Source organism: Erythrolamprus reginae, chromosome 7 (genome assembly GCF_031021105.1).
Source record: "Erythrolamprus reginae isolate rEryReg1 chromosome 7, rEryReg1.hap1, whole genome shotgun sequence".
Lineage (NCBI taxonomy): Eukaryota > Metazoa > Chordata > Lepidosauria > Squamata > Dipsadidae > Erythrolamprus > Erythrolamprus reginae.
In genome coordinates this window covers 21,941,298-21,955,724 of record NC_091956.1, presented here as the reverse complement: position 1 = coordinate 21,955,724, position 14,427 = coordinate 21,941,298, and the positions used below count along the sequence as shown (strand labels likewise).

Genomic DNA, 14,427 nt, shown 5'->3' with positions numbered 1-14,427 from the left:
GGACCAGAATACATCTGGAACCGCCTTCTACTGCACGAATCCCAGCGGCCGATAAGGTCCCACAGAGTTGGCCTTCTCTGGGTCCCATCGACCAAACAATGTCGTTTGGCGGGCCCCAGGGAAAGAGCCTTCTCTGTGGCGGCCCCGGCCCTCTGGAATCAACTCCCCCCAGAGATTAGAACGGCCCTCACTCTCCTTGACTTTCGCAAATTACTCAAGACCCACCTTTATCGCCAGGCATGGGGGAACTGAGACATCCTCCCCCAGGCTTTTATATTTTATGTTTGGTATGTATATGCTGTATGGTTTTAAATTGTTGGGGTTTTAGATATGTTTATTTTAATATTAGATTTGTTTCACTGTTATATTGTTTCTATTGCTGTTGTGAGCCGCCCCGAGTCTTCGGAGAGGGGCAGCATATAAATCTAATAAATAATAATAATAATAATAATAACAATGACAACAACTACAAATAGCAGGCCAGGAGAATTATTTTAAAAAGGACAAATTTATTGGACATATAAAAGAAACAGGCTGAGATTTTAAAAATTAAAGAGCAGATACAAATGCAAACCAAGATCCATAGAGAAAGGAGTTGGTCCAAAAAAAGTTTCATTGGCAGAGATAAACCTGTAGGAGAAACTGCTGCACAAATAATACTGGATTATGCCCAAAGAGTCCATTTTAGTGTGAAAGGTTTGATTTCCAGAGCTCACTAAAAAGCTGTGTCTTGCACACCCTCTGCCAGAAGCCATCCAAAATGCTTGCACTCTGCTGTTTATTAACATGCTTCCCTGAAAAGCTACCCTAGGGTGCTAGATTGCTGTGACACATAATACTTTTTAAATATTAAAATTACCATAAGTGCTAAACTGATTAGGAGCATATTCATGTAGTGTAATTAGCAGGAGTATTCTGAACATGTCTTTATCTGTAATTGGCAAAAAGGAGTTTTCCCCCCTTTGCTGCTTAAATGCTATTATTTTACATAGGAAATGAATAAAACCTAGATGTCATATTGTAGAACTTCCTAACAACAAAGATATAATATTTGCCATTATCATTGGTAAATGAGCCGGGCTGGCGCAGCAGTTAGAGTGCTGTACTGCAGGCCACTGAAGCTGACTGTAGATCTGAAGGTCAGCGGTTCAAATCTCATCACCGGCTCAAGGTTGACTCAGCCTTCCATCCTTCCAAGGTGGGCAAAATGAGGACCCAGATTGTGGGGGCAATATGCTGGCTCTGTTAAAAAGTGCTATTGCTAACATGTTGTAAGCCGCCCTGAGTCTAAGGAGAAGGGCGGCATAAAAAATCAAATAAACAGATAGATAGATAGATAGATAGATAGATAGATAGATAGATAGATAGATAGATAGATAGATAGATAGATAGATAGATAGATAAATATGATGGGCACATTTCTAGAAATATGAAGAGATTCATCATTGTTAAAAATCTTCAGAACTAGGCCAGTAGCTAAAACAAGGAGATACTTTTGGAGTGATTGTTCCAATTGTTATTATTTTCTTGAGAAGATTAATCAGAGTCATTTGTTTTGAAATATCTGCTGTATATATATATTATTTAAGAAACAATGGGGAAATTTCTGCTGTTCTGGAGGTAGTATGACTGTTCTTGGATATTAATATGAAGGTATCTTTATAATTGATAACAGGTTTTTGCTGGCTTTTAGTTTATGTTTATTGATTGTTTTGCACTGCCAACTCTGTTGGGAGCCCATCTAGGCAAATACAGTGGTACCTCCCCTTACGAACTTAATTTGTCCTGTGACCAAGTTCTTAAATAGAAAAGTTTGTAAGAAGAAGCAATTTTTCCCATAGGAATCAATGTAAAAGCAAATAATGCGTGCAAGTGGGGAAACCACAGGGAAGGTGGAGGCCCTGTTTCCTCCCAGGTGATTCCTAGAGAGGCCCCACAGAGGCTTCTCCCCATCTTTTCCAGCCCTGTTTCTTCCCAGGATATTCCTAGAGAGGCCCCATGGAGACTTCTCCCTGCCTTTTCTGGTTACAGTTTTGGAGGTTTGGGTTTATAAGTGGAAAATGGTTCTTGAGAAGAGGCAAAAAAATCTTGAACACCCAGTTCTTATCTAGAAAAGTTCGTAAGTAGAGGCGTTCTTAGGTAGAGGTACCACTGTAGTAGGCTTTATTTAATGGGATGAAAAAAATAATTAAATACACATTGATTTGTGGAACCCATCCTTGGACCTATAGAAGTCAGTAGTGACCTTAGATAATAGGTGCAGATGGTATATAAAGATACCATCAGATGATATCTTTATATACCAGACACACAGATGGTCTGTGTGCAAAACATTATTTTGATCACTTCATTCAGCAAAATGTTATTAACACTCATTAGCTAATAAGGCTTGCTTGTCTGCAAGTTGCAATTTAGTTGGGCTTCTGAATTAGCTGACCTTGGGTTTTAGCATTTGATGAATGTCAATATACGAAGAGTTCTAAAGAGAGGTTTAAAAAATTTTCCCACCAGGTAAAGGATATGTCAGTTTGTCAACTTCAACAAATACAACGCTCTATGTCAATGACGGGGAAAATCTGGGCTTGATAGTAACGTATGAAGCGTATCCTAAACCTGAAGAGGAACTGTGGCTATACATGAATAAAACACTGCAGAATTCATCTGATCATTATGTGAGAGTCACCAATACAGAGAAAAACAGGTAACGCAAGGCCTGGAATGGAAGTATCATGTAAGGAGACAGAGGGCAAATACCACAGAATAATTCTGTTAATTTTCAGTGGGAATATGCTGAACCGATAGTCCTCAATGTACGACTCCAGATTTATGTTGTGAAGTGAAACATTGTTGTTGCGTGAACTTGACCTGTTTTTATGACTCTTCCCGCCACAATAGTTAAGCGAATTCCTGTCGTTGTTTAAATTAGTGACACAATTGTTAAGTGAATCTGGGTTCTCTGTTGACTTTACTTTTCAAGAGGTCGCACTTCTGAACTCTGCAACTCATCATCAATATGAGTCAGTTGTCAAGCAGCTGAATATACATTGCCTGGCCATTGTGTTGCTGCAATGGTCGTAAGTGTGGAAAATGATTGTTTGCTACTGGTACGGATAAGGATGCCGTACCAGTAGTGAAAGTTGCGTAGTGCACGCAGCCTCCTTCTCCTGACGGGATGCGCGTGTGAGATTTTGGCGATTTTTTTGCTCCTGAACATGCACGGAAGCAAAAAAAATTGCCGAAATCTCATGCACATGTCCCTTCACAAGGTTTTTCTTTCTGCACATGCGCAGAAGCAAAAACACATTGGGATGTCCACACAGGCAAGAGAAGTGAAGCTGCGCATGGGACACACTGGTAGCAGCAGGAATGGAATCTGCCCCAATTGCAAGTCACTATTGAACTTTGAACGGTCACTAAACAAACTGTCGTAGGTCGGGGACTACCTGCACAGACTTGGCTTGGAAGAGATCTTCCTGCTTTTCTTGGAATCTAAGGGTTGCCAACGTTCCCTTCTCTAACTGAGGCTTTCACTGTATCTGATTTTATAAACCCATAAGTTGTCTGTTTCATTTTAGTATACAGTAGTACCTCTACTTAAGAACTTAATTCATTCAGTGACCAGGTTCTTAAGTAGAAAAGTTTGTAAGTAGAAGCAATTTTTCCCATAGGAATCAATGTAAAAGCAAATAATGTGTGCAAACACATTAGGAAAGAAATAAAAACTCGGAATTTGGGTGGGAGGAGGAGGAGGAGGAAGAGGACAGTCACTGCCGAAGGATGAAAGTGAGGTGAGGGGAATCAACAAAATCCAAAACTTTAAGGCTTCCAAAAAAAATAAAGAGGGACTCTGAGACAGCGAGGAGGAGCATGCGCCTCCCATACACCTGGCGCGAGGCTGCGTCCCGTACACTGCGCCAGAGAGAGAAACCCAGGGGGAATGGCAGGAAACTGTCTGGGCCTTTGTGCCGCTCTCAAATTTCCTGGGAAATTTTTCCAGGCTCGGGTTCTTAAGTAGAAAGTGGTTCTTAAGAAGAGGCAAAAAAATCTTGAACACCCGGTTCTTATCTAGAAAAGTTCTTAAGTAGAGGCGTTCTTAGGTAGAGGTAGCAATGTATATTATAAAAAATGCACCTAGACCAGTGATGGTGAACCTTGGGCACTCAGCACCGAGTGCCCAAACCGGAACATGCGTGCATGGATCTGCATGAGTGAACACCATAAGCTGTTTTTGGCCCAAAAAACAACCTGTTTTCTCTGCTGTTTTGGGGGGCATTTTCGGGTTGTTTTTTGGACCTGTTTCAGGCTGGTTTTCCAGCCCATTATTTGGGCTGCTTTTGGCCTGGAAAAATGGCCTGGTTTGGGGGTCATTTTCAGGCCATTTTCCGGTGCTCCAGTGCCCACAAAAATCAGCTGGTTGGCACACGTGTTGTGAGCCGCCCCGAGTCTACGGAGAGGGGCGGCATACAAATCTAATTAATAATAATAATAATAATAATAACAACAACAACAACAACACGTGTTGCCTTGAAAACCTGAAGAGCAGCTGGAAATGCGTGCATGTCCATAGAGAGAGCTGTGCGTGTCATCTCTGGCATGCGTACGGAGAGGGGCGGCATACAAATCTAATAAATAATAATAATGCGTGCCATAGGTTCACCATCACGGACTTAAATTATCTGCCATGAGATGAGTAATAAAAGTTGCTGTTTTATTCCTCCCGTAGCTATTCCAGTGAGCTTCACCTTACACGGCTAAAGGAAACGGAAGCAGGCCTTTACACATTCTTTGTCTCCAATTCAGACGCCAACTCCTCCATAACGTTTAATGTCTATGTAAACAGTAAGTAACAAGCCCTATGATGTTTCCTTGCCACAAAGCCTTGCATTTAACTGAAGCAAATTGCACGTGGAGAGTTGATGGATTTAATGGCTGAAATGAAGGGCATTCCCTAAAGTAAGATTTTAGAGCCGTGGTGGTGCGGTGGTTAGAAGGTAGTACTGCAGGCTACTTCTGCTGTCGCAGTTCGATCCTCATCGACTCAAGGGTCAACTCTGAATCGAACATGGCTGAAGCCATCTTTTGATGCTTCGTAGTTGCCACACACTCTAAGGGTGAGAGGAGTAGATAGACCGTCTTCAGATACAACAATGAGCCTTCCCATGGGAAACAAGGTCATCCCAAGAGGTGGTACTTGAAGGAGGAAAGGAGTGACTGAGGAGTCCATGTCCTGTTTTAATTGGATTGTTTGTTTGTTTGTTTGTTTGTTTGTTTATTTATTTATTTATTTATTTATTTATTAGATTTGTATGCTGCCCCTGTCCGAAGACTCGGGGCAGCTAACAACAATAAAAAGACAATGTAAACAAATCTAATATTAAAAATAATCTTAAAACCCCCAATTTAAAGAACCACTCATACATACAAGCATACCACGTATAAATTCTATAAGTCTAGGGGAAGGGAAATTTCAATTTCCCCCATGCCTGACAACAGAGGTGGGTTTTAAGGAGCTTGCGAAAGGCAAGGAGGGTGGGGGAAACTCTGATATCTGGGGGGAGCTGGTTCCAGAGGGTCGGGGCCACCACAGAGAAGGCTCTTTTCCTGGGTCCCGCCAAACAACATTGCTTAGTCGATGGGACCCGGAGAAGGCCAACTCTGTGGGACCTAACCGGTCGCTGGGATTCGTGCGGCAGAAGGCGGTCCCGGAGATATAATGTGACTTGAGACACTTGGGGACTGTAGTAAACATTTTTGAATCCCACATAAATGGCGGCATCCAAGTGGGTGGAGCCTCGCTCTGCTGCCGCTAATAGTTTTCTGAACCATGGGCGGCCATCACTACCGGTCCACCCGTAATGGGCCGAACCTGTAGTATTTCACCCCTGGTTTGGATTGATGACATTTTCTATAGCCTCTTTCACTAATCTCGCCTCATGTCCAGGCAGATCCAGAGCCCAGTCCTTTTTTCATGAAGTAGCTAGCTTTTCTCCCCAAACGGTACCCATTTATCTACTTGCAGTGATGTTTTTGAACTGCTGGATGTGCAGGGCAGGAGCTAGACACGAGTGACAGGAGTTCCTCCCATCCCATGGTGTTACGACTACTCGACTCACTTCTACAATTTAGACCACGGGTATCAAATTCTATTTCCGGGTTAATTTTTTAAAATTTTTCTCCACTCAAAAACATGTTCAATATCATATACCTTCCATCTACATTTTAATACAAGAATTATCCATTTGCTTTTGGTATTTATCCTTCCACAAGTGCTGCCTCCTTTCTTTTATCACCTGAAAAATCAAATATAGAATTTCCCAACATCCTTGTTCAAATTGACAACCCCACGGGATAATACATCTAATCAAGTGTTTTTACTCATCAATACATTGGGGCCAAAAGGATCTCTAACAGTGCTAAATTCAATTTTCATACATCCTTATTTATTCATATACAGTGGTACTTCGGTTTTCGAACGCCTTTGTTTTCATACATTTCGGATACCAAACAAAATTTTCTGCAAAAATTTGCTTCAGTATCCGAACAAAAATTCGGATACTGAATAGAAAATTTTGTTTACTACCTGAAATGTAACATCTGCAGCTGCACCATCTTTTTCTTTCCCGCCGCCGGCGGCTCCGGTGGCTTCCCTTCGAGGAGCAGCAGCAGCGTCAGGAACATCACGTGATGAAGGGAAGCCGCCTGAGCCGCCGGGAAAGAAAAAGTTGGTGCAGCTGCCTGCATGTAACCAACTGAACCGCTGAGGAAAGGAGCCCCCCGAAGCTGCCGGTATTGCAGCCAGCCCTACCCTTCCTGCAGCTTGGAGCACTTACAAGGTAGAGACTGGGCGGCTGTTAAGAGGGCGGCCAGGAGGGGCGTGTTGGGATTCCGACTCCCATTCCCTCACCCCGTCCCCTCAGATCTTTATCCCATAGGAAATGGAGGAAATACTGTAGATTTAATTGGTTCCCAGCAAGTCAATGGGCTGGGAACCAATTAAATCCATTTCTACTATTTCCTATGGGATAAATTAATTCGGTTCTCGACCAAATCGGTTCTTGACCACACTTCTGGAACGGATTGTGGTCGAGAACCGAGGTACCACTGTACATTTATTGATGACCATGATAAATTGAGAATTACTACAGTGAAGGGGTTTTTCCCCCTTTTTATATACTTTTACTATAAATTAAATGATGTAATTTTTAACTGATTGATGTCTAATGAACTGTTATGGCTTGGCCTTCACTTTCCTGTAACGTTATGAGGATATTCAGTAAGATCTAGTAGATATGAAGGGATGACATAAGTAATGTTTTTTTTCTTCTTTATGTTCATGTTTTTTTCTTTGTATGTTAAAAGGGGCAATTAAGCTATAAATAAGGATACAGGGGTATCAAACTCTTATTTCATTGAGGGTCACATCAGAGGGGGCGTGGCCAGCTTGATGTCACTCAGGTCAGGGGGAATTGTATCTGAGCACTCTGCCAGTGAAAATGGTTTCTCAAGTTCCGTTTTCAGCTGTGACGGCTTCCGGCACCTTTCTGCCAGCGAAAACAGAGCTCAGAAAGGCCGCACGCCACCCTCAGCAACTCTGCTTTTACTGACACAGCCACTGCAGGCCAAGTCTTTTGCTAGACCAGGGGTGGGGTGAATGCAGTGTGGTAATATTGCCCCCACATATAAATATGCACTATTTATTGAATACTTAATAGGTTTTTTAATTGTCCTTCCTTCTCTAGTATCTTAGTATGATCCTTAATTACTTTTAAAATAGGAAATAATTAAATAGTATGTTTTTACCCATAAATGCTTTAATCATTTTAATTGTTATATAGAACTGAGCTTTTATAGCGATTAAAGAAAATTGAGCTACTTGCCTAATCTGTTATCCTACTGGGTTCAGTACAAAACCTTAAAATGTGACTGTGCTCCTCAACAAATAATGTTGTCTATCCTTTGTCCTTTTGTGGCTATTCAAATAATGTGACTTAATCAATTGAAAAAGAGTCCAAGCACCTATTTGAAAACTTATCTTGGTCGGTAAGCCACTCCCACCCAGTCAATGACCTTTAAGCCACTCCCGGTCACATGATTGACAAGCCACTCCCACCTGGTTACATGGCTAGCAAGCCACACCTACCCGGTGACATGACCATCAAGCCACACCCACACAATAAGCCATGCCTACATCGTGGCGGTAAAAAATTTGGCAGCCCATCACTGAGCATCGTGCAAGCTGGATCCAGCTGCTGGGCCTTGAGTTTGACACCCCTGATATAGACTATTTCTCTTCAGCTTCTGCTGAACTAGGTTATTCTGTTTTAAGACAATCGGAGGTACGCTTGGCAAGGATAGATTCACTGCTGTGCACGATGGGAGTTTGTTATGAGTAATGTTTTGAATGGGAATGCTTGTAATAGAAACATAGAAGACTGACGGCAGAAAAAGACCTCATGGTCCATCTAGTCTGCACTTATACTATTTCCGGTATTTTATCTTACAATGGATATATGTTTATCCCAGGCATGTTTAAATTCAGTTACTGTGGATTTACCAACCACGTCTGCTGGAAGTTTGTTCCAAGGATCTACTACTCTTTCAGTAAAATAATATTTTCTCATGTTGCTTTTGATCTTTCCCCCAACTAACTTCAAATTGTGTCCCCTTGTTCTTGTGTTCACTTTCCTATTAAAAACACTTCCCTCCTGAACCTTATTTAACCCTTTAACATATTTAAATGTTTCGATCATGTCCCCCCTTTTCCTTCTGTCCTCCAGACTATACAGATTGAGTTCATTAAGTATTTCCTGATACGTTTTATGCTTAAGACCTTCCACCATTCTGGTAGCTCGTCTTTGGACCCGTTCAATTTTGTCAATATCTTTTTGTAGGTGAGGTCTCCAGAACTGAACACAGTATTCCAAATGGGGTCTCACCAGGGATCACAATCTCCCTCTTCCTGCTTGTTATACCTCTAGCTATGCAGCCAAGCATCCTACTTGCTTTTCCTACCGCCCGACCACACCGCTCACCCATTTTGAGATTGTCAGAAATCACTACCCCCAAATCTGCTATTTCCTACAAGTTTTTGTATCTCTGATGACATCTTCCTCTATATTGTAGTCAAAAGAATGTGATGCAACCTAATCCAGACAGTGTAAACAGCAGCCCCAAACCCTCATCCTGGGACCTACTTTGAAAGATACGTTTGTTGTGGCCTGGAGGTAGAGCTATGGCCTTGCAAGGTTGTGAGTTCAACCCTAGGTAGAGGCAGATATAGGGTCTCCTGTTTGGGCGCGGGGGTTGGACTAGATGACCTGCAAGGTCCCTTCCAACTCTGTTAAGGGTGGGCTTGATACACTCCATTGTCTTTAATTATCGCTATTATGTCGAGAAAGAAAGAAATGCAAATGTTTGTATCTTGCTCGCCGCTTCAACTGCAGCAAACTAATTACTGAAAGTTTCATTAAGCTGTTTTGCATACTCCCATCCTCTTATCAATAATTTGCCATTAATTGCTTTGAATTTTCTAATTTCATTAGTTTTATTAAAGGCTGTTGAGACAGATTCCAAGCATGGTTAATTGGAGTGGGGTTTTTTTATTTTTAAAAAATTACTTTAGCATTCTTCTGTCTTGGGAGATGCAAGTTTAGTGTCATTGAGTTGATTTGCATTTAGTTTATTACCTAATTCATTTTTTCCCCTTGCTAATTAGTAGAACAAATAAATATGGAGGCAGTATGTATTTTAACATCATTGCCTACCAGAGGGAATTTGTTCCCAGGGTAAGCTATGAATAGAGAGCAATCAAATATATATATATTACAGTATTTTCCCTCCACTCCTCCACTCGTAACAGAATGCCCTACGCAACTAGACTTACAATCCTAGGTTTAGAAAGCTTAGAACTATATTGCCTTAAACATAACCTAAACATAGCCCATAAAATAATTTGCTACAACGTCCTTCCTGTCAACCACTGCTTCAGCTTCAACCACAACAATATACGAGCACACAAGAGATACAAACTTAAAGTGAGCCAGGGTGGCGCAGCAGGTAGAGTGCTGTACTGCAGGCCACGGAAGCTGACTGTAGATCTGTGGTCAGCGGTTCAAACCTCATCACCGGCTCAAGGTTGACTCAGCCTTCCATCCTTCTGAGGTGGGTAAAATGAGGACCCGATTTGTGGGGAAAATATGCTGGCTCTGTTAAAAAGTGCTATTGCTAACATGTTGTAAGCCGCCCTGAGTCTAAGGAGAAAGGCGGCATAAAAATTGAATAAAGAAAGAAAGAAAGAAAGAAAGAAAGAAAGAAAGAAAGAAAGAAAGAAAGAAAGAAAACCGCTCCAAACTTGACTGCAGGAAATACGACTTTAGTAACTGAATAGTTAATGTATGGAACTCAGTACCTGACTCTGTAGTATCATCACCTAACTCCCAAAACTTTTCCCTTAGACTATCCACTGTTGACCTCTCACGATTCCTAAGAGGTCAGTAAGGAGCGTGCATAAGTGCACCAGCATGCCTTCCATCTCCTGTCCTAATGTTTCTCTCCTACTAGTAGCATGTACTAAACATTGTTTTATCTTTGTATACTACCAATACATACTTAACTAAAAACAAATAAATAAAAAATAAAATACGTATTTTGATCATGAATAGAGGCAATGTGGACCCAGATTGTTGTGGGCAGTGTGCCGACTCTGCAAACCGCTTAGAGAGGGCTGTAAACCACTATGAAGCAGTAAGTAAGTCTTACTGTTTTTGCTCTTCCACCCCAACAAGAATCACCACAATAACTTCAGTCTGGTTTAGAGAAAAGGGAGGTTCTAACCTTCCCTGTGGCAGCCTTTAATTAAGGAATTCCCTTCTCCACTTATCCATTTTCGAAGATGAAGATGGCCATTAATGTTTGATGAAAAGGCTAATGGTTCCAACATGACTTCAGTTTGTGGTATTGATCCAGAGACATGAACTGATGTTGAATGTGGCATTAAACAAAATCCCCCTCCACCTCAACATGAAATGAACTATTGCATAGAGAGGCGTATCATTTTTCCAGCATATTATGGCTTGGGCCCGGGGATGGGCTGCTGGGGGTTTGCAAGAACTTCTAGCTAAGCCCACTGTAAGAACATTGCCAAAAAACCACTAAGAGTTGTTAATGTAATTTTACATAGCTTCTTCTCTGGCAATATTACACTGCTAACTAGAGCTTACAAAACATTTGTTAGACCAATTCTAGAATACAGCTCACCTGTCTGGAACCCGCACTGCATATCAGACAATCGAGAGAGTCCAGAAATATTTCACAAGTCCTTCACTCCTCCGCTCTCAAAAAAATACCTTATTCCACCAGACTTAAAATACTGGGATTAGACAATTTACAATGGTGTCGCCTCCGATTTGATCTAAATGTAGTTCATAAAATCATATCACAAAATGTCCTTCCTGTTAATGACTACTTCACCTTCAACTGCAGCCATACACGAGAATGTAATAGGTTCAAACTAAATGTAAACCGCTTCAAACCTGACTGCAGAAAATAAGACTTCAGCAATAGAGTGATCAGTGGCTGGAATGCATTACCTGACTCTTTGGTTTCTTTCCCAAACCCCCAAAATTTTAACCATAGATTGTCTACAGTCGACCCCCATTTCTAAGTGGTCTGTAAGGCACATGCATAAGTGCACCACTGTGCCTACGATCCCTGTCCTACTGACTTACTGTCCTCTTTTATCATTAATTTTTACTTATGTTGGTGGGCGTGGGGGAGGCTAGGGTTGGCATTGCCTAGTCACTAGGCAATGCCAACCCTAGCCTCCCCCACGCCCACCCAGTAACTGGGCAGAGTTACCCTTGCTAAATTTTTTGAAGCCCACCCTTGCTTGGGTCACAGTTATAGAAACACCCAATAAGCTCTCTTTTGTCTGTTCTTGATGACCCCTACTTTATGTTTCAATGTTTATTTATTTATTTATTTTATTTATTCATTTGTCCAATACACAAATACATAGGAAGAAAAATAGACATGTGGTAATATATATAAGGGTAAAAGTGAACTTAGAGGAGAGGATATATGAAAGAAAGAAAATATATATGATAAGTAAGAGAAGGGAAAGACAAGTGGACAGGGGACGAAAGGCACACCAGTGCGCTTATGTACGCCCCTTACTGGCCTCTTAGGAACCTGGAGAGGTCAATCATGGAGAGTCTAAGGGAGAAATGTTGGGGATTAGGGGTTGACACAATTGAGTCCGGTAATGAGTCCGGAATGGTTGCATTGGCAGTCTTGAAAGACCATGGTATCATGCAATGGATTCCCCAGAGCTTGAAGCCTGGGTAGGTTAGTAGGGAGGTTAGACTGTTACCCAAGCAGCAGATTCCCCCCTCACCCGCTCAGTCCATCAGAATCTGTCTTCAAATGCTCAGGATAGACAAGACCCTATCTCGCCGAAGGTCAATGACCCATCGGCTACTCTCAGCCTGGTTTGGCCAACCTGTCGAAACTGTTGCCCGGGGTGTGGCTGCTGCGCATGCTACAGCTACTAGGAGCCACAAGTGAGAGCTGAGTGACCAGTGGGGACCAAAGGTGAATGGCCTGCCCTAATTGAGCTGTTGTAAAAGGACACGACATGCTCCTCCACCAGAAGTGCTACCCCTCCCTGAGCACCCCTACACCCCAGGTTGATCATGTAAATACACTGCTCAAAAAAATAAAGGGAACACTTAAACAACACAATATAACTCCCAAGTAAATCAAACCTCTGTGAAATCAAACTGTCCACTTAGGAAGCAACACTGACAATCAATTTCACATGTTGTCAGCACATTCAACTTTGTACAGAACAAAGTATTCAATGATAGTATTTCATTCATTCAGGTCTAGGATGTGTTCTTTGAGTGTTTCCTTTATTTTTTTGAGCAGTGTGTTATCGGTCAGTAAGAGTGCCAGCAGTTTAAAAAAATGGACTTTTAAAATCTGTTCTGTGTCTGAGGCAGAGTTTTCAAAGTTAGTTCAAAGCAAATATGTTGGATGTGCCTTTTTCTTTCTTTTTTGACTTATTTCTCAATGTTTGGAACCACAGCGAGATAATGAGGTGTAGGAATGAAACCGCTGAATCTAGACTGGCTCAGGATTTAATAGCATGTCGTGTATTTACTTTTGAATAAGGTTTGATCCAAAATTTAAGGAGCAGGCAGAGCGAACGAGGGATTCAGCATGCCCTGAATTCAGGCCAAAATGCTTGCAATATTTGCAGTGTTATAATCCAGAATATGGTGGTGCGTAAAATTTGACGTGATGCCTCTGTCATGTTGTGAATGACCATTTGGTCAGCTTGGTTTTGGTAATAACAAAGGGTGTTTATCTATCAAACAGGCTTGGAGGCTAGAGTAGAACTGAAATGTTTAAAATGCAGGAAAAGGTTGAACAGAATAGCCCAAAGGTATTTTACCAAAAGAAAACTGCATATTTTCCAGGGGGGAAAAATCAAGAAGGTCCAGTTGCCTTTTGGGAAAAACCTTTGGGACAATTATAACCTAGATCGGTGGTTTTCAACCTTTCTAATGCCGCGACCCCTTAATACAGTTCCTCATGTTGTGGTGACCCCCAATCATAAGTCTAGCATCAATTCTCCCAACAGAGCTTTAAGATGATTGGCAGGAGGGTCAGAGGGATACTCCCACTGTAAATGCTGATTGGTCCGATTGTAAAAATATGTTCCAAGGTGCCAGAATAGAACCTTCTCCCATGTCTCTGGAAGGAGAGTCCAGCATGGGATTTAGCTCGAGTCTTATTGGTAGGGACTGAGTTATAAATTAATATAATTATCATATTAATTAGGTACCGCCCCCTTGCTGCCCCTGTACCTCAGTTTTAAAAAACTCAGTCAAGGAAGGGACTCTGAGTTTTTTACTCCTGAGGGAGTGTTATCATCTGCCCCTTTCGAAGGCACAAAGTTGTTCGGGGAGGTGTTGGAGGCCGTCCTTGTGGAAGACAAGGACAAGAGGAAGGTCCTCACCAGATCCTCTAGACGCCAGGATCGCAATGCCACCCCGTACCGGCGCCGTCAGCCATTTCGCTGGGACCCAGCTTCCGGAGTTACTCAGAATTCCAGACCTTACTCACAAGGTCAATATGGACAGTCCTATTCGTACCGAAGCGATAGGACCTACTTCCAGGGCCGGGGTAGAGGATATCAACAGTCGAAACGGCCCTTTCGAGGTTCTAGCCAGCGAGGTTTCCGTGGAGCCAAGTGACTCCACAGGGCAGGTCCCTTTGGGGGGAAAACTCCAAAGGTTTTGTACCGCCTGGACAGCCACAACCTCCGACGCTTGGATTTTGGACACCGTGACCCGAGGGCTCCGCCTCGAATTCCTATGTATCCCACCTACACATTTTGTACCCTGCCCAGTGCCCATCGAT

At 42.2% G+C, this 14,427-nt stretch overlaps 1 protein-coding gene across 2 annotated transcripts in view; it reads left to right on the top strand.

Annotated features, from left to right (window-relative positions):
• KIT (KIT proto-oncogene, receptor tyrosine kinase) overlaps positions 1-14,427 on the top strand; it is a 156,766-nt gene that overhangs the window by 81,289 nt on the left and 61,050 nt on the right. For both annotated transcript variants that reach the window (XM_070757138.1, XM_070757139.1), the window contains exons 6-7: positions 2,512-2,701; positions 4,724-4,839. In XM_070757138.1, coding sequence (XP_070613239.1) covers positions 2,512-2,701; positions 4,724-4,839 — 306 coding nt within the window. The remainder of the gene's footprint in view (positions 1-2,511; positions 2,702-4,723; positions 4,840-14,427) is intronic.